The sequence below is a fragment of the Bufo gargarizans genome, chromosome 1 (genome assembly GCF_014858855.1).
Source record: "Bufo gargarizans isolate SCDJY-AF-19 chromosome 1, ASM1485885v1, whole genome shotgun sequence".
Classification (NCBI taxonomy): domain Eukaryota; kingdom Metazoa; phylum Chordata; class Amphibia; order Anura; family Bufonidae; genus Bufo; species Bufo gargarizans.
The window spans coordinates 137,234,977-137,256,509 of record NC_058080.1 but is presented as its reverse complement, the minus strand read 5'-3'; the positions used below and the strand labels follow the sequence as shown (position 1 = coordinate 137,256,509).

The following is a 21,533-nucleotide window of genomic DNA, read 5'->3' as shown; positions in this document are numbered from 1 at the left end:
CTTCAATATTATATACCCTTTTTGGGATAGATTTCAAATAGCTCTGATATAGCAGGAACCACTAAATTATGAAATTGCTAAATTGAGAATTGTATTTCAACCCAGAACAAGAAATGTGCTTGAACGGACACTAAATAACTCGCCCAGCTACAGCACTAGGGACAGATTTAGCTGGATATAAATTTGAGGCCTAGTATTTAGGCGCTGGGTGACAGGTATGGGTTTAGTGACAGAATTAGACTTGGAAATACACAGTAGCGGGTGTGTGTGAAGTTATTCTGAATGACCCTATGTGCACCTTCAATATTATATACCCTTTTAGGGATAGATTTCAAATAGCTCTGATATAGCAGAAACCACTAAATTATGAAATTGCTAAATTGGGAATTGTACTTCAACCCAGAACAAAAAATGTGCTTTGACGGACACTAAATATCTTGCCCAGCAACAACAGTACAGCGGTGGGTAACGAGAGATTTAGAGGGAATTAAATTTGAGGCCTAGTATTTAGGCGCTGGGTCACCGGTATGGATTTAGTGACAGAATTAGACTTGGAAATACACAGTAGCGGGTGTGTGTGAAGTTATTCTGAATGACCCTATGTGCACCTTCAATATTATATACCCTTTTTGGGATAGATTTCAAATAGCTCTGATATAGCAGGAACCACTAAATTATGAAATTGCTAAATTGGGAATTGTACTTCAACCCAGAACAAAAAATGTGCTTTGACGGGCACTAAATAACTTTCCCAGCTACAACAGGACAACGGTAACGAGAGATTTAGAGGGATTTAAATTTGAGGCCTAGTATTTAGGCGCTGGGTGACAGGTATGGGTTTAGTGACAGAATTAGACTTGGAAATACACAGTAGCGGGTGTGTGTGAAGTTATTCTGAATGACCCTATGTGCACCTTCAATATTATATACCCTTTTTGGGATAGATTTCAAATAGCTCTGATATAGCAGAAACCACTAAATTATGAAATTGCTAAATTGGGAATTGTACTTCAACCCAGAACAAAAAATGTGCTTTGACGGACACTAAATATCTTGCCCAGCAACAACAGTACAGCGGTGGGTAACGAGAGATTTAGAGGGAATTAAATTTGAGGCCTAGTATTTAGGCGCTGGGTCACCGGTATGGATTTAGTGACAGAATTAGACTTGGAAATACACAGTAGCGGGTGTGTGTGAAGTTACTCTGAATGACCCTATGTGCACCTTCAATATTATATACCCTTTTTGGGATAGATTTCAAAGAGCTCTGATATAGCAGGAACCACTAAATTATGAAATTGCTAAATTGGGAATTGTATTTCAACCCAGAACAAGAAATGTGCTTGAACGGACACTAAATAACTCGCCCAGCTACAGCACTAGGGACAGATTTAGCTGGATATAAATTTGAGGCCTAGTATTTAGGCGCTGGGTGACCGGTATGGATTTAGTGACAGAATTAGACTGGGATATGGCCAAAAAATGAACAGACTATTGCTGGTTAAATGCACTTGGTGTGACAGCTTCACCCTGATGTAGGCTTTAGCCAAAAAACAACCACACCATTGAGGGTTAAATGCACTTGGTGACAGGCGCAGCTTGCCCCTGATTTTGTATATGGCCAAAAAATGAACAGACTATTGCTGGTTAAATGCACTTGGTGTGACAGCTTCACCCTGATGTAGGCTTTAGCCAAAAAACAACCACACCATTGAGGGTTAAATGCACTTGGTGACAGGCGCAGCTTGCCCCTGATTTTGTATATGGCCAAAAAATGAACAGACTATTGCTGGTTAAATGCACTTGGTGTGACAGCTTCACCCTGATGTAGGCTTTAGCCAAAAAACAACCACACCATTGAGGGTTAAATGCACTTGGTGACAGGCGCAGCTTGCCCCTGATTTTGTATATGGCCAAAAAATGAACAGACTATTGCTGGTTAAATGCACTTGGTGTGACAGCTTCACCCTGATGTAGGCTTTAGCCAAAAAACAACCACACCATTGAGGGTTAAATGCACTTGGTCGCAGCTTGTGCTGGCGCACCACAAGACACAAAATGGCCGCCGATCACCCCAGAAAAATGAGACTGACAAACGGTCTGTGCAGCCTAAAAACAGTGAGCAATTGAGGATCAGCAGCTCAATGATCCACAGCTGCAGATCGATCAGTTAATCAAGTCCTTTGGAGGAGTTAATCTGCCTAATCTCGCCCTACTGTCGCAGCCGCAACCTCTCCCTACGCTAATCAGAGCAGAGTGACGGGCGGCGCTATGTGACTCCAGCTTAAATAGAGGCTGGGTCACATGGTGCTCTGGCCAATCACAGCCATGCCAATAGTAGGCATGGCTGTGATGGCCTCTTGGGGCAAGTAGTATGACGCTTGTTGATTGGCTGCTTTGCAGCCTTTCAAAAAGCGCCAAGAAAGCGTCACAAAAGCGCGAAGAAAGCGACGAACACCGAACCCGAACCCGGACTTTTACGAAAATGTCCGGGTTCGGGTCCGTGTCACGGACACCCCAAAATTCGGTACGAACCCGAACTATACAGTTCGAGTTCGCTCATCCCTAGCCAGAAATTATTGGCCGACCTGGGGGGTCGATCAGCCTTTTATGTATTTTGGGTAATACATATATAGTCGGTGTAACCGGAGATTTCACCACCAAAAACTCTTTAAGTTGTTTATCTATGACACCATTCTGTTCCGCAATGCTCAATTGTGTATCGATATATATATATATATGATACTTCTGCTGTATAGGAATACTTACTAGTAGTAAGTATTCTTATACAGCAGAGGTCTCATATATATATTTTTTTGTAACTAGCCATGCAGCTATATAGCGTAGGTGTTAAAGTTCTTGGCTGTAATGTAGAAGGTTGTGCGTTTAAAACCCGCCAGAAACATTTCAGAAATAGAGGCTAAATTCAATTTATATATTTTATATATTTTTTAAAGTAATTTAAAAAAATGTATGGCACAAAATAAATGTATAAATGTTATTAAATATATATATATATATATATATATATATATACACAGTACAGACCAAAAGTTTGGACACACCTTCTCATTCAAAGAGTTTTCTTTATTTTCATGACTATGAAAATTGTAGATTCACACTGAAGGCATCAAAACTTTAAATTAACACATGTGGAATTATATACATAACAAAAAGGTGTAAAACTACTGAAAATATGTCATATTCTAGGTTCTTCAAAGTAGCCAGCTTTTGCTTTGATTACTGCTTTGCACACTCTTGGCATTCTCTTGATGAGCTTCAAGAGGTAGTCACCTGAAATGGTTTTCACTTCACAGGTGTGCCCTGTCAGGTTTAATAAGTGGGATTTCTTGCCTTATAAATGGGGTTGGGACCATTAGTTGCGTTGTGGAGAAGTCAGGTGGATACACAGCTGATAGTCCTACTGAATAGACTGTTAGAATTTGTATTATGGCAAGAAAAAGCAGCTAAGTTAAGAAAAACGAGTGGCCATCATTACTTTAAGAAATTAAGGTCAGTCAGTCCGAAAAATTGGGAAAACTTTGAAAGTGTCCCCAAGTGCAGTTACAAAAACCATCAAGCGCTACAAAGAAACTGGCTCACATGCGGACCGCCCCAGGAAAGGAAGACCAAGAGTCACCTCTGCTGCGGAGGATAAGTTCATCCGAGTCACCAACCTCAGAAATCGCAGGTTAACAGCAGCTCAGATTAGAGACCAGGTCAATGCCACACAGAGTTCTAGCAGCAGACACATCTCTAGAACAACTGTTAAGAGGAGACTGTGTGAATCAGGCCTTCATGGTAGAATATCTGCTAGGAAACCACTGCTAAGGATAGGCAACAAGCAGAAGATACTTGTTTGGGCTAAAGAACACAAGGAATGGACATTAGACCAGTGGAAATCTGTGCTTTGGCCTGATGAGATCTTTGGTTCCAACCACTGTGTCTTTGTGCGACGCAGAAAAGGTGAACGGATGGACTCTACATGCCTGGTTCCCACCGTGAAGCATGGAGGAGGAGGTGTGATGGTGTGGGGGTGCTTTGCTGGTGACACTGTTGGGGATTTATTCAAAATTGAAGGCATACTGAACCAGCATGGCTATCACAGCATCTTGCAGCGGCATGCTATTCCATCCGGTTTGCGTTTAGTTGGACCCTCATTTATTTTTCAACAGGACAATGACCCCAAACACACCTCCAGGCTGTGTAAGGGCTATTTGACCATGAAAGAGAGTGATGGGGTGCTGCGCCAGATGACCTGGCCTCCACAGTCACCGGACCTGAACCCAATCGAGATGGTTTGGCGTGAGCTGGACCGCAGAGTGAAGGCAAAAGGGCCAACAAGTGCTAAGCATCTCTGGGAACTCCTTCAAGACTGTTGGAAGACCATTTCAGGTGACTACCTCTTGAAGCTCATCAAGAGAATACCAAGAGTGTGCAAAGCAGTAATCAAAGCTTTTATTTACATTTGAGCAAAAAATACAAGATGTTCCGCACTGTGGAAAATCTCAGAGGACGTGGTCGGAAACCAAAAGTGACACCTGTGCTGGCCAGGAGGATAGTTAGAGAGGTGAAAAAGAATCCAATGATCACCACCAAAGCCATCCAGGTGAATCTGGGCTCTGCTGTGGCAATGTCTCAAGGCAGACAATCCAAAGGACACTGCACACTGCTGGGTTCCATGGATGCAGACCAAGGAGGGCGCCACTTCTCCAGATAAGGCACACAAAAGCTCGCTTGGCCTTTGCAGAAGCTCATCTGGACAAATAAGAAGACTTCTGGTCTTCTGTGTTATGGTCAGATGAAACAAAAATACAAATTTTTGGTCACAATAATGTTTCCTTCATTTGGCGTAAAAAAGGAGAAGCCTTCAACCCAAAGAACATCATCCCCACTGTCAAACATGGTAGTGGGAACATAATGCTTTGGGGGTGTTTTTCAGCGAATGGACCAGGGAACCTAATCACAGTAAATGGCACCATGAAAAAAGAGCAATACATGAGGATTCTCAATGACATCAGGCAGTCTGCAGAGAAACCTGGCCTTGGGCACCAGTGGACATTTCAGCATGACAATGACCCAAAACACACAGCAAAAGTGATGAAGAAATGGTTAGCAGACAACAACATTAACGTTTTGGAGTGGCCCAGCCAGAGTCTAGACTTGAATCCAATTGAGAATCTGTGGAGGGAGCTAAAGATCAGGGTGATGGCAAGAAGACCCTCCAACCTGAAAGATTTGGAGCTCATTGCTAAAGATGAATGGGCAAAAATTCCTGTGGAGACATGCAAAAAGCTGGTCTGGAAGTGTTTAATTGCTGTGATGGCCAGTAAAGGCTTTTTAAAGGCCCTCTTTTTGCAGGCGCAGAAGGATTGGTACCCGCACCTGTTTTGCTGTGGGTGGAAATTCCTCTGCCAGTGCCCGCAACAGCAGAATGCAGCATCTTTCACAACAAGGCCTGGAAATGCTGCATTCTGATAGCCCTCTGTGATACTGGTAACATGTCCACCATTTGTGTTTGTACCGGGGGTCTAAGTACGCTGCCGGGGTTCCTCTTCAAACACTGGACCATGAAGGCCCCCATTTGCACTAAATTGGAAGCGGTGGAGTGCTCTGGCTCCTGCTCATCGCCCAGGAGAATGTCGTCCTCGGTCTTCTCCCCCCAGCCACGGACAACACCAGGGATCCCCGAAAAGTTTAAAGCCTGCTCTTCTTGCTCCTCCTCCCCCCAGCCACCATCCTCCTCTGACTCCTCTTCAGACTCCTGCTGACTTGTCTCAGATGGAGTAGCCCCCTCTGGGAATTCACTCAGCATTGCGACTTTCTCATCTTTCAGCTCCTGCTCCTCGACGGCTTGATCAATGACACGATGCAATGCACGCTCCAGAAAGAAGGCGTAAGGTACGATGTCACTGATAGCACCCTGGCTGCGACTGACCAGTTTGGTGATCTCATAGCAGTTTCTACAAGCCAGCGGTCGGCCGTTGGGCAAGAGGACTATCCGGCTTCATAATTTTTTATGCTCGAACATTTGGGCCACGGAAGCCTTCCTTGTGCCAGATGAATGCAACGATGGCGCGGTGGAAGGTGGAGTGGAGGACAAATGGGAGGAGAGAGGAGAATGAGAAGAGGCCGGGAGTGTGGCTTTGTGGGTTCTGACGGCGTTGCTCCCACTGGGCTTGGTGATGGGAGGCCAGGTGCTTTCTTAGATGAGTTTTGGGCTTACTGCGACTTATGCGTTGACAGCACAAGCTGCAGATGGCAACACTATTATCAGCAGCTGACACGTTAAAAAAAGCCCACACTGCAGAGCTATGTGCCGGCCTCCTTGGAGCGCAAGATGTGCATGGTGGATGTCTCGCTCCAGATACATTTGCAGTCTGCTTTTTGCCTCCTGTGGACTGCGATTTCTGCCTGCTTCTACTCCCTATCTGCTGCTCCGTCTCTCCCTCTGAACTCCCCTCCTCTTCCTCTCTTGTGGGCACCCATGTGATGTCCACCGACACGTCATCATCTTCACCTTCACCACCACTAACAGAGATCTCGGAGTAGGCAGCAACAGCGGGGACCACCCTCCCTGGGCTGATCTGGGTACTGTCGTCAGACAGCTGTGTGGTGGCCGTTGCTACCTCCTCTTCCTCATCCGATGCCAAGAATGGCTGCTCATCGGTAAGGTCTGGGAATGGATGCGAAAATAATTCCTCTGACTCGAGTGGAGGGGCTATAGTGGTGGTGGTGGTGTCTTTGGGGTTGCACACAGCAGAGAGTGAGGTGGATGCAGATACAGAGGATGAGGAGGGTGCAGAAGCGGAAGGCTGAGTGAGCCACTTAGCCAACTCTGGTGTGTCCTTTGACATAATCGCACGCACCTTCTCCAACTTCCCACTTAGGCTCCGGCCTGGTGCATCTGCCCGACCCCTACCATCCCTGCGGAACAGTCTGCCTCTTCCTCTGCCTGTCATTTTCAGGCCCTGTGCCAAAGTCCATAGAGAAGAGCAGTATTTGTGGAAGCTGATATATGGCAGGCTTCAATCAGTTGTTAGTTGAAGCTATTATATCACCCTCAAGCAGTAATTTTGTGGACGCAGGTATATGGAAAACCTCTATCACTATTTTGTGGAAGCTGATATATGGAAGGCCTCAATCAGTTGTTAATTGAAGCTGGTATATCACCCTCAAGCAGTAATTTTGTGGACACAGGTATTTGGAAAACCTCTATCACTATTTTGTGGTAGCTGATACAGTCCTGATCAAAAGTTTAAGACCACTTGAAAAATGGCAAGAAATAATATTTTACATTGTTGGATCTTAACAAGGTTCCAAGTAGAGCTTCAACATGCAACAATAAGAAATGAGAGTGAGACAAAACATTTTTTGAGCATTCAATTTATCAAAAATAACGATTAAACTGAAACAGGCTGAAAAAAGCTGATCCAAATTTTAGGACCACATGCCTTTAAAAGGCCAAATCTGTGCAAATATGTGGATTCATTGTCATTTTCTGTCAGGTAGTCACACGTTGTGATGGCAAAGGCAAAAAAACTCTCCCTTTTTGAACGTGGTCGAGTTGTTGAACTGCATAAGCAGGGTCTCTCACAGCGAGGTGGGACGCAGTAAGACAGTCATTTGGAATTTCTTAAATGATCCTAAGGGTTATGGAACAAAAAAGTCAAGTGTAAGACCCCAAAAAATTTCATCAGCACTGAGCCGGAGGATCCAATTGGCTGTCCGTCAAAACACTGGACGATCCTCGACCAGTATTAAGGCCCTTACTGGTGCTGACTGCAGCCCCATAACCATCAGACGGCATCTGAGACTGAAGGGCTTAAAAAAACTATAAAAACATCTTCAAAGACCTCGTCTCCTTGAACGCCACAGATTGCTTGTTTGGACTTTGCAAGAGAGCACCAAACATGGGACATTCAAAGGTGGAAGAAAGTTTTATTCTCTGATGAGAAAAAATTTAACCTTGATGGTCCTGATGGTTTCCAACGTTACTGGCATGACAAGCAGATCCCACATGAGATGTTTTCTACCGCTACATTGGAGGGGGCGCCATAATGGTCTGGGGTGCTTTTCCCTTCAGTGGAACAATGGAGATTCAGGAAGTGCAGGGGCGTCAAACGGCCGCTGGCTATGTCCAGATGTTTCAGAGAGCATTCCTCATGACTGAGGGCCCTCGTCTGTGTGGTAACGACTGGGTTTTTCAACAGGACAATGCTACAGTACACAATGCCCGCAGGACAAGGGACTTCTTCCAGGAGAATAACATCAATCTTTTGGCTCATCCTGCGTGTTCCCCTGATCTAAATCCAATTGAGAACCTTTGGGGATGGATGGCAAGAGAAGTTTACAAAAATGGACAACAGTTCCAGACAGTAAATGGCCTTCGTGCGGCCGTCTTCACCACTTGGAGAAATGTTCCCACTTACCTCATGGAAATGCTTGCATCAAGCATGCTGAAACAAATTTTTGAAGTGATAAACCATTACGGCGGAGCTACTCATTACTGAGTTCATGTTTGGAAGTTGGATTTCTGTTTTGAGGGGGTTTCGATTTTTTTTTTTTGGAGGTGTGGTCCTAAACTTTTGATCAGCTGAAAAACAGCCTGTTTCAGTTTATTCATTGTTTTCATTGAATAGAATGCTCAAAAATGCTTTGTCTCACTCCCATTTCTTCTTGTTGCATGTTGAAGCTCTACTTGGAACCCTATTAAGATCCAGCCATGCTAAATATGATTTTTTGCCATTTTTCAAGTGGTCTTAAACTTTTGATCAGGACTGTATATGGCAGGCCTCAATCAATTGTTGGTTGAAGCAGGTATATCAAAACCCGCAATCTGTATTTTGTGGACGCAGGTATATGGAAAACTTCTATCACTATTTTGTGGAAGCTGATATATGGCAGGCCTCAATCAATTGTTAGTTGAAGCAGGTATATCAAAACCCGCAATCTGTATTTTGTGGATGCAGGTATATGGAAAACCTCTATCACTATTTTGTGGAAGCTGATATATGGAAGGCCTCAATCAGTTGTTAATTGAAGCTGGTATATCACCCTCTCGCAGTAATTTTGTGGACGCAGGTATATGGAAAACCTCTATCACTGTTTTGTGGAAGCTGATATATGGCAGGCCTCAATCAGTTGTTAGTTGAAGCAGGTATATCAAAACTCGCAATCTGTATTTTGTGGACGCAGGTATATGGAAAACTTCAATCACTATTTTGTGGAAGCTGATAGATTGCAGCCCTCAATCAGTATTTTCTGGAAGCATGCAAATGCACTATAATATACTTTCTATGTTAGAAAGTATATTATACGTATATCACACCCCTCTGTGTTTCACACCTATCGATAACATAATGTTACCAGTCCTTAAAATGACTTTTGTGTTCCTATTAGCTAGCATTTGGTGTCCCTAAGTTCCTAACAGCCTGCCCCTGCTCCAAGATGCAACCTGTCCCTACACTGGCAAAGCACATAATGTAAAATGGCTGCCAGATCGGGTTCTGTTATAGGGTTGGGGGTGTGTCCATTTGCTAAAAAAGTCTCAATTGGCTATCCTGTCCCACCTGTTGGATGTGTCATGGGTCAAAATTCAGCGCAATGCAAAAGAATATGGCGTGCGTGGACATCACCATATGTTCGCATGTTCAGCGGATCGCGAACGTGCAAAGTTCACTGCAAACTGACCGCCGGGCGAACCTCAAGGCCATCATTACTGCTGGGCTGATTTACAGCCAGGTGAGGTCAAATACCAGACCAGATTTTAAGTGCCGGCCTGGGTTTTGGCAGCACCTGGCTGTCCTTAAATAGGCAGCTGGGCTCAGAAGCCATGTCTCTGTGTTGGGATCTGGGAGCCTTGTGTCTGGATGAAGACTTGCTACCTGTTTGGCGTGAAAACAGGTTGGTGCTGCTATCAGCAAGGACTCTTTGAGGCAGAATTGCCGCATGGTGTGAATTACCACCAACACAGCAAGTTGACTTTTTGTTTTGAATATGACTGCTTGTTTTGTCACTTGTCTAAAGTGTGAATAAAACACTGAACTGTTTGCTCCAAAGAACTTGTTGTTGCCTCTGTACTACGTCCGCTAATCCTGTGTACCAGAGCGAAAACCCACAATTGGTGGAGGATGCAGGCATGAGCAGTGAGACTGGCGTGAATGTCGATTTTCTTTGGTTTCTGCGTTTTTCAGGCACAGTTGTATGTCGTACATTAAACCAGCTGTATTACAACCAGTGCCCCACAACAAAATGGAGGCTGTTGTGAAGGCCTTCATGGAGACAAACCTGCAGCAACACGAGGCTAATAAGCAGCAGCAGGAGACTAATCAGTTGCTGCTACAACACATGATGGCTTTGCAGACAGCAGGAGCAACCCCAAGCATCCACGATGCCCAGAAAGCAGTCCGTGCCACAATTCCTAAGATTACCCCCACAGAGGACATCGAAACCTACCTGGCAATGTACGAGAAAAAGCTACCCTGTGACCAGTGGGCTGATGTCGTTGCTCCGTTTCTGGCATCCGATTCCCAACGGTGCATTTCAACTTGCCTAACGATCAAGCGGCCGACTACCAGAAAGTCAAGGGTGAGATTCTGTCAAGACTGGGGATAAATGTGTTAGCCCAAGCCCAGCGGGTTCAACCCGACTGAGCCTGCAAGACCCCAATATTATAACTTACTTCACCTCTTGCAAAAATGGCTACAGCCTGACGAGTCCCACTGCTATGCTGGATCGTCTGTTGGCCGATTTGTTGTGGAGGGCTTTGTCATACCCTCTCCAGCACTGGATCGGTCAGGTGTCTCCTGGCAATGCCCTTGAGATGGTGGACCTGGTGAAATGCTATTAAGCTACCAGGAATCTAAAGGAGGGTTCTGTCAAGAGGGGGGTCGGCAAACCCCGGAAATCTCCCCCCCCAGGCCCGGGATGTACCCACGGCAGACCTGGCTCCGATAGTCTGCTGGCAGTGTCAGGAGCCTGGCCATGTAAGGGCTGACTGTCCCCATCGGGTTGAGCCCATTGACTCTAACTATATGCCAGGAGGCTGTGTGCAACAGGTACCCCAGAGTCTCTAGATCATTTGTGCCAGGTGGAAGTGGGAGATACTCCGGCGGAGTCTCTGCTAGACTCAGGGAGTTTTATTACCCTAGAAGGGGCTACCCTGGTGTGGTCCCCTGAGTATACTGGCCGGAAAGTCGGGGTGATGTGCATCCATGGAGACTTAAAAGACTACCCCACCGCGCTGGTGTCTCTAACTACGGTGGCCGGTAGATGGACCCATGAGGTGGCTGTCACCACAAATCTACATTATGAACTCATAATAGGATGAGACTTCCCAGGCTTACTGGCACTGTGGCCTGCTATGAGAGTGACTGATGCCCATAAGACAGGGGTAACACTAGCAGAGTGGCCTGGCTGAAGGGGGAGACCAAAACCCTGGGAACCTGAGACCGAATGGCCAGCGGTAGGGGTGAACGCCACTTCGGTGGAAGAGGGGGAGACAACCCCGCTAAGTGTGATGGTGGGAGATGTGGAGGACTTGCCACCAGGTCCTGAATTGGCAGACCTCAATGTCTCCGGGGATAATTTTGGTACTGCCCAACGTCGGGACCCGACCCTATCCCGTGCCTGGGAAAATATGTTAATAGTAGATGTGTAACCACAACAACCTGGGGCAGAGTCAGTGTTTCCCCGTTTTATGGTTCATCAGAATATGTTGTATTGGGTAAACCAACTACGGGGTGAACCTATTGAACAATTGGTGGTCCCCAAGGCTTGTCGCAAGCTTGTGTTAGATCTAGCCCACCAACATGTTCTTGGGGGTCATCTGGGGCTGCAAACTCAGGATCGTGTTCTACTGGCCCAGCATATTTAAAGAAGTGGAAGATTTTTGTAAGTCTTGCCCAACCTGCCAGATAACTAGCCCCCAGCCACATTTCCGTAGTCCCCTAGTACCTGTCAGGAGGGTGTCAAGAGCCACGTCTGACTCCGTTATACCCAGGGTCAGGAAGTCTCAGCGGGTGGCTGCGCGCTCTATGTCTAAAGATCACGTTGTTTCTTAATGATAGTTTTCTGTGTTTGCCTTGCAATCCTTTTTGTCTCACTCAGGGATCCGTAGCTTCTCCTCCTCAGCTGTTTCTTGTCTGTCACTCCCAACCTCCTTATATTCTCCTCTCACACTTCTTTAGTTGCCAGATATAGAGCTTCCTGCCTGGACTTCTATACTGACCCACTGGAGCTGTGAATCCTGGTTGTTGTTCCAGAGTGTTACCCTCCGGATCCCTGTTGGGATTTTTGTTGTCTTCTGTTGTCGCCCACCTGGGATTATATGTTGTCTGTATTGTCTGTCCTCCCCTTGGTGTTTTCCTTTAGAGCTAGTGGTGCGGACTAGTGTTCCCACCGCCCTATTCACTATCTAGGGCTCATCTTAGGGAAAGCCAGGGTTTTAGGCACGTGATCGGCGTACGGGTGAGGAACCAGTCTAGGGACGTCAGGGCAGTCAGGTGCCAGCCTCAAGGTGAGATAGGGGTCACCACCTTTCCCTCTCCCTTGGACAGGGCCTTCCTCTTTCCCTCCCTCTGTGTCACGTATGTGATAGGCACGCCGGTCGTGATAGTACCTCTCCCGATTATCGGAGTGCCATTTGACCGAATAGCTATGGATCTCATAGGCCCAGTACCGAAGTCCGCCAGGGGGCATCAACACATCTTAGTCATTCTAGACTACGCCACTCGGTACCCGGAGGCAGTGCCACTGCGACATACCTCGGCCAAACTCATAGCTAAGAAATTAATGGAGATGTTTTCCCGAGTAGGACTACCTAAAGAGGTTCTGACCAACTAAGGGACCACTTTTATGTCCAAGGTGATGAGGGAACTCTGTAAGTTGCCGCACATAAAACAGCTACAGATGTCTGTTCACTATCCGCAAACGGACGGTCTGGTAGAAAGGTTTAACCAAACATAAAAAAATATGTTGAAAATATGTTGCCTCTACTGGGTTCTTGCCCTTCGAACTGCTATATGGCCGACACCCTCGCTGTTTCTTAAACGTGGCCAAAGAGGTGTGGGAACAACAACCCACTCCACATAAAAATGTCATTGAGTATGTTACCCAGATGCAAGATCGGATAAAGACAGTGTTGCCTCTTGTTAGGGAGCATATGGAGGCAGCTCCTCGAGCCCAGAGTCGGGTATATAATTGGCAGGCTCGGGTCCGGATCTTTAACCCGGGTGATTGGGTTTTGGTTCTGGTGCCAACCGTGGACAGTAAGTTCCTGGCTAGGTGGCAGGGGCCCTACAAGGTACTTGAGAAAATTGGAGATGTAAATTTCAAGGTACACCAGCCAAGGCGGCGAAAGCCAGAGCAGGTTCACCATATGAATTTACTTAAACCGTGGAAAGATAGGGAAACCTGTACAGAAGACAGCTCGTGGCCAGGTTTTCTAGGAGAAGAGGTACCGGCCCCTCTGTCTGATGCAAGAGAGGCGGCTGCCACAGTAAAAATTGCTGACAGCCTCTCCTCTAAACAGACTCAGGAGGCCAGGGAGTTTGTTAGTTGGAACACGTATGTGTTCTCAGACCTCCCTGAACGCACTTCCATAATCCAGCATGACATTGTCACTGAGCCTCAGGCAAAAGTCCGTTTAAAACCATACTGGGTACCCGATGCTCAGCGACAGGCCATATTGGAGGAGGTGCAGCTAATGTTGCAGCTAGACGTCATTGAGGAGTCAAAAAATGAGTGGGCCAGTCCTATAGTATTGATACCCAAGCCGGACGGGACGTTGCGGTTTTGTAATGACTTTCGAAAACTTAACGAGGTTTCCAAATTAGATGCTTATCCCATGCCCCAGGTGGATGAGCTCATCGAGAGGTTAGGACAAGCCCGGTATTTTTCTGTTTTGGACCTCACAAAAGGGTACTGGCAGGTGCCCTTAACGGAGGCTGCCAAAGAGAAAACTGTCTTTATCACGCCTGAGGGGCTGGATTAATATAAGGTCTTACCCTTTGGTCTGTCTGGTGCCTCCGCCACTTTTCCGCGACTAATGGACATCGTGCTTTGTCTACACCGTCGGTACGCTTTGGCTTACCTGGACGATATTGTCATCCACAGTACCGACTGGGAAAGTCACCTACCCAAAATGCCGGCTGTATTGCACTCCCTTCGAAAAGATGGCCTATCCGCTAACCTAAAAAAAATGTGCGATAGGGTTAGAAGAGACTAAATACCTGGGGTATATAATTGGGCGCAGAGTCATCAAACCCCCAAGTGAACAAAATGGAGGCGATACGGAATTGACTAGACAAATAAAGTAATTCCTGGGAATGGTGGGCTATTATATCAGGTGTGTTCCCCACTACTACTGCTACTCTAGCCACGCCCTTCACAGAATGCATGAAGGGACACAAGTTAATGATGGTTCACTGGGAAGATCGGACGGAGGAGGCTATCTCCGCTTTGAAGTCGGCCCTGTGCGGGTCCCCAATTTGGTGACACACGACTTCAAAAGGGAGTTTATAGTACAGACCAATGCCTCTGAAGGAGACCTCGGTACTGTACTGTCTCAGGAAGTCAACGGGGAGGAGCAGCCCGTTGTCTTCCTCAGCCGTAAACTCACCCCAGCCGAAACCTGGTATAGTATAGTGGAGAGAGAGTGCCTAGCTATCAAGTGGGCACTCGAGTCTCTCTGCTATTATTTATTGGGGAGAAAATTCCACCAGGTGACTGACCACTCCCCTCTCAAGTGGATAATCCAGGCCAAGGACAGAAATACTCGGGTCACACGACGGTTTCTCTCCCTACAAAACTTTAAGTTTTCAGTGGAACACAGGGCAGGCCGGTTACAGGGAAACGTGGATGCCCTGTCCTGGGTACACTGTCTGGCGTGTGTTAACCCCCCAGGGTTGAACAAAGGGGGGACGGGTATGTGACACAGGGAGAGGTTTTGTCTGGGGGAAAAAATGGGTTCTCCCATTGACTTCCATTGTGCTCGGGTGCTCTGTAGAGCACCCGAGCATATCGAAGTGTTCTACTCGAGCACCAGAGTGCATGAGCACTTTGGTGCTCGATAAACACTAGTTTAGATGGAAACCCTTCTGTCCTGTATGGGGGGCCTGGTTTGATCCTTGCTATAGGGCTCTTACTTCTCTATGTGCGCCATTGATTTCAGCCATCATTTGCACCAGAAAATTGGCATAAATGATAATAAATCTGCAGGGGGTGATGGCCCTTTCCACACCACTTCCCCTTTTCAGAGTGGTGAGGGCAACATACAAACTGCATTAAAAAAAATAAAAAAAATTGTGCAAATGGTGTTTAAGAAGTCACAAATCTGACAAGAAAACCAGAGTGTAGGGATGACAAATCTCCCCCATTACCCATAGTAAATACCCCCTTTAGCAGCAATTTTTAGAAAGTTTTTGTTTCATTTGCAGACCAGTTGATACAGGAGAATGTGTCCTACACCCAACACGCTGTATAAAACCTGTTATAGTAGATTCAGCTTATTTTGTCACTATATATTTGTAAGTGCATGGAATTATTAATGAGTGAATTATTAATTAGCAGATAGCATCTGGTAAAATGATTCTTGGCACCATGAGGACTGGATAACATTAAGATGTTTTTTTATTCTTCAGGTCTTTGGAGCAGATGAAAATAATATGGGGGATGGTTGTTCTCAGAAGCTGGCATCTGCCAAGTACCTACGGGTTTTGCTGCTCATTCTGATTCCATGTATTTGCGCTCTTATACTGTTGCTGGTCATTCTGCTCAGTTTTGTAGGTAAGTAGATGGCTTCTTTGCTAACTTTCTGAAGAGAGGAGGAACATAAAGCTCATCTGAGGAAAATTTGTAACTGGACCACCCAATTACCATGTAGCATGTATAACACTGGTGTCTCTTCTGTGGCAGATGGGTTTTTGGGCCCAGGTTTGATTGTTGCCTCGGCCCGGTCTATTGCTGGGCCTCCTGTGTCTGAACTCAGATTTGAATGGTCAAGCAAAATTTTCAGGAATTGCTGTCTTGTATTGGATTCATGCTGTGTCTAGAGAGTTTGATGGCATTGACATGAAACACTACTAACTATGTTGGTTTGTGTAAAAAATGTTATGTCCTTGTAGAAATAGAAGATATTCAGGCTAACCATAACCAGCACAGTGCCCCAGAATAGGATACTTGCAATGTTGTATAATTATGTAATGTTATTTCATTTTATTTGATGTATTGCATATACAGTATAAGATAAGTAAAACCATTCCAAAATTATTACCACATAAAGTGACACATGTCAGATTTACAAAAATAGGCCTGGGCAGGAAGGTGAAAACTAGCCTGGGGTAGAAGGGGTTAAAGGGGTATTCCTGTTTGTTTTTTTATGTATGTAATTTTCTAATTTACATGCATTTTAAATTTGGCATATTTGGCATACATACCTATCTTATATTAGTCAGTTGACTAATATCTGTAGTAGAATGGTATAACCCAGGGATGGCCAACCTGTGACTCTCCAGCTGTTGTAAAACTACAACTCCCACCATGCCCTGCTGTAGGCTGATAGCTGTAGGCTGTACGGGCATGCTGGGAGTTATAGTTTTGCAACAGCTGGAGAGCCTCAGATTGGCCATCCCTGGTATAGCCCATGGATCAGCACACAGGATACATCCGTGTAACAACTAAATAGGACTAGCGGTGGAATCATGATATTTATTACTGTCATTACTGTCACTACACCACTGTGTGTATTTATATGGATGCTTGTGTGATTTGTAAAATGGCTGCCTGTCTTTAGGTGATGTTTTTTATTGTTAATACAGTTTAACTTAAAAAAAAAAACCACAACTTACACACAGATCTGCTTCTGACAAACATGATGATGTGCTGCTGCTGCAGGTAGCAATACTGTAATTACTGTATATGTTCTGCTCCTTAATACACTGCTGTTCCCAAATTAGATACCTGGGCAGTTACCGGAAAGCCAGGTCACAAGACATATCAAAGGATTGCATGACTGACGCTATGTTAAGTCCTATCCAGTTCTCTTATGGATGCATTTTGAAGGACTAAAATGAGCCATACAACTTTTTTCTTGAAAGAAATGATACTGCTTAGATATAATAAAAGGTCTGCAAGCAAAATAGATTTTAAATTTAAATTGATATATATTAGAACATTGTTTAATGTCCCATTCCCTAAACAAATAAATGTAATTATTAAAACTGGAATACTCCTTTAACCGCTTAAGGACCACAGGTTTATACCCCCCTAGTGACCAGGCCCTTTTTTTACAAATCGGCACTCCACAACTTTAGCAGTTTATTGCTCAGTCATGCAACTTACCACCCAAATGAATTTTACCTCCTTTTCTTCTCACTAATAGAGCTTTCATTTGGTGGTATTTCATTGCTGCTGACATTTTTACTTTTTTTGTTATTAATTGAAATTTAACGATTTTTTTGCAAAAAAAATGACATTTTTCACTTTCAGTTGTAAAATTTTGCAAAAAAAACAACATCCATATATAAATTTTTCGCTAAATTTATTGTTCTACATGTCTTTGATAAAAAAAAAATGTTTGGGTAAAAAAAAAAATGGTTTGGGTAAAAGTTATAGCGTTTACAAACTATGGTACAAAAATGTGAATTTCCGCTTTTTGAAACAGCTCTGACTTTCTGAGCACCTGTCATGTTTCCTGAGGTTCTACAATGCCCAGACAATAGAAAAACCCCACAAATGACCCCATTTCGGAAAGTAGACACCCTAAGGTATTCGCTGATGGGCATAGTGAGCTCATAGAAGTTTTTATTTTTTGTCACAAGTTAGCGGAATATGATGATTTATTTTTTATTTTATTTTTTTCTTACAAAGTCTCATATTCCACTAACTTGTGACAAAAAATAAAAAATTCTAGGAACTCGCCATGCCCCTCACGAAATACCTTGGGGTGTCTTCTTTCCAAAATGGGGTCACTTGTGGGGTAGTTATACTGCCCTGGCAATTTAGGGGCCCATATGTGTGAGAAGTAGTGTGAAATCAAAATCTGTAAAAAATGGCCTGCGAAATCCGAAAGGTGCTCTTTGGAATGTGTGCCCCTTTGCCCACCTAGGCTGCAAGAAAGTGTCACACATCTGGTATCGCAGTACTCGGGAGAAGTTGGGGAATGTGTTTTGGGGTGTAATTTTACATATACCCATGCTGGGTGAGATAAATATCTTGGTCAAATGCCAACTTTGTATAAAAAAATGGGAAATGTTGTCTTTTGCCAAGATATTTCTCTCACCCAGCATGGGTATATGTAAAATGACACCCCAAAACACATTCCCCAACTTCTCCCGAGTACGGCGATACCAGATGTGTGACACTTTTTGGCAGCCTAGGTGGGCAAAGGGGCACACATTCCAAAGAGCACCTTTAGGATTTCACCAGCCATTTTTTACAGATTTTGATTTCAAACTACTTCTCACACATTTGGGCCCCTAAATTGCCAGGGCAGTATAACTACCCCACAAGTGACCCCATTTTGGAAAGAAGACACCCCAAGGTATTCCATGAGGGGCATGGCGAGTTCCTAGAATTTTTTATTTTTTGTCGCAAGTTAGTGGAATATGAGACTTTGTAAGGAAAAAAATAAAAATAAAAAAATCATCATTTTCCACTAACTTGTGACAAAAAATAAAAAATTCTAGGAACTCGCCATGCCCCTCACGGAATACCTTGGCGTGTCTTCTTTCCAAAATGGGGTCACTTGTGGGGTAGTTATACTGCCCTGGCAATTTAGGGGACCATATGCGTGAGAAGTAGTGTGAAATCAAAATCTGTAAAAAATGGCCTGCGAAATCCGAAAGGTGCTCTTTGGAATGTGTGCCCCTTTGCCCACCTAGGCTGCAAAAAAGTGTCACACATCTGGTATCGCCGTACTCGGGAGAAGTTGGGGAATGTGTTTTGGGGTGTAATTTTACATATACCCATGCTGGGTGAGATAAATATCTTGGTCAAATGCCAACTTTGTATAAAAAAATGGGAAATGTTGTCTTTTGCCAAGATATTTCTCTCACCCAGCATGGGTATATGTAAAATGACACCCCAAAACACATTCCCCAACTTCTCCCTGAGTACGGCGATACCAGATGTGTGACACTTTTTGGCAGCCTAGGTGGGCAAAGGGGCACACATTCCAAAGAGCACCTTTAGGATTTCACCAGCCATTTTTTACAGATTTTGATTTCAAACTACTTCTCACACATTTGGGCCCCTAAATTGCCAGGGCAGTATAACTACCCCACAAGTGACCCCATTTTGGAAAGAAGACACCCCAAGGTATTCCATGAGGGGCATGGCGAGTTCCTAGAATTTTTTATTTTTTGTCGCAAGTTAGTGGAATATGAGACTTTGTAAGGAAAAAAATAAAAATAAAAAAATCATAATTTTCCGCTAACTTGTGACAAAAAATAAAAAATTATAGGAACTCGCCATGCCCCTCACGGAATACCTTGGGGTGTCTTCTTTCCAAAATGGGGTCACTTGTGGGGTAGTTATACTGCCCTGGCAATTTAGGGGACCATATGCGTGAGAAGTAGTGTGAAATCAAAATCTGTAAAAAATGGCTGGTGAAATCCTAAAGGTGCTCTTTGGAATATGTGCCCCTTTGCCCACCTAGGCTGCAAAAAAGTGTCACACATCTGGTATCGCCGTACTCAGGAGAAGTTGGGGAATGTGTTTTGGGGTGTCATTTTACATATACCCATGCTGGGTGAGAGAAATATCTTGGCAAAAGACAACATTTCCCATTTTTTTATACAAAGTTGGCATTTGACCAAGATATTTATCTCACCCAGCATGGGTATATGTAAAATGACACCCCAAAACACATTCCCCAACTTCTCCTGAGTACGGCGATACCACATGTGTGACACTTTTTTGCAGCCTAGATGCGCAAAGGTGCCCAAATTCCTTTTAGGAGGGCATTTTTAGACATTTCGGTCCCAGACTTCTTCTCACGCTTTAGGGCCCCTAAAAAGCCAGGGCAGTATAAATACCCCACATGTGACCCCATTTTGGAAAGAAGACACCCCAAGGTATTCAATGAGGGGCATGGCGAGTTCATAGAAAAAAAAAATTTGGCATAAGTTAGCGGAAATTCTTTTTTTTTTCGTTTTTTCTCACAAAGTCTCAATTTCCGCTAACTTGGGTCAAAAATTTAAAACTTTCATGGACTCAATATGCCCCTCAGCAAATACCTTGGGGTGTCTTCTTTCCGAAATGGGGTCAGTTGTGGGGTGTTTGTACTGCCCTGGCATTTGAGGGTCTCCGCAATCATTACATGTATGGCCAGCATTAGGAGTTTCTGCTATTCTCCTTATATTGAGCATACAGGTAATGAGATTTTTTTTCCCGTTCAGCCTCTGGGCTGAAAGAAAAAAATGAACGGCACAGATTTCTTCATTCGCATCGATCAATGTGGATGAAAAAATCTCTGCCCAAAAAAAAAAGGAGGGGAAAGGCGTCTGCCAGGACATAGGAGCTCCGCCCAACATCCATACCCACTTAGCTCGTATGCCCTGGCAAACCCGATTTCTCCATTCACATCAATCGATGTGGATGAATAAATCATTGCCGGGATTTTTTATATTTTTTTTATATATACAAAGTGTTTGCCAAAGCATAGGAACGCCGCCTCCTCCTCAGCTCGTATGCCTCGGCAAACGTATCTGTTACTGCAGAGTAGAAATCTCGTCTTGCAGCGCCGCATACACTGACTTTTGTGTAATCTGACAGCAGCGCAATGCTTCTGTCAGAATGCACATCAGTGCTGCAGCTGCTTGATCGCTTGGTCCACCTAGAAGGTAAAAAAAAAAAAAAAAAAAAAAAAAAACCAGGCCGCAACGCAATAAATTTATTAACATTAACTTTTATAAACTTTTGAAACAGAACAATAACTTTTTTGCTTACCGGTGATTTTTTTTTTTTTTTTTTTTTTTTTACCTTTATTGAACAAACCTCTCCTTCCCCATGGGACAATGTGCAAAGCGCAAATCGCCCAGAGATGCGGCGAAGTACATTATGCACTTTGTCCCAGGTGAAAGGAGAGGTTTGTGGCAGCTCTGTGTGAAAGGGCCCTAAGACCCCTGTGTGCCTGTCCTGTGTACGCAATCCCTATGCTAATAGTGTACCTGAGTGTGGAACTTGCGGAAACACTCCCCTATGCATAGGGCAGGCTGGTCAGGACAGTCAGGACAAAAAAAGGTGGTGTCACGCCTTATTCCACCCCTGCTACAGACACGACATCTTTTTCTTGTGGAACGTTGAGTTGGGGTACCAGGATAGACAGACGGGAAGTGTCTGCCATGTAGCCGGCTCACTACATCAGGGCCTTGGGGCACGGACCCTCCTGGATACAGGATTTCCGAAATGATCTCTTCCTGGAATTTTAGGAAGGATCCTGTTCTCCCAGCCTTACTGTAGAGAACAAAACTATTGTACATCGCCAATTGGATCAAATAAACAGACACCTTCTTATACCATCGTCTGGT

At 44.6% G+C, this 21,533-nt stretch overlaps 1 protein-coding gene across 1 annotated transcript in view; it reads left to right on the top strand.

The window, feature by feature from the left end:
- The window catches only part of CORIN (corin, serine peptidase), a 521,382-nt gene that overhangs the window by 83,258 nt on the left and 416,591 nt on the right, over positions 1–21,533 (top strand). The window contains exon 2 of the mRNA XM_044298842.1: positions 15,645–15,789. Coding sequence (XP_044154777.1) covers positions 15,645–15,789 — 145 coding nt within the window. The remainder of the gene's footprint in view (positions 1–15,644; positions 15,790–21,533) is intronic.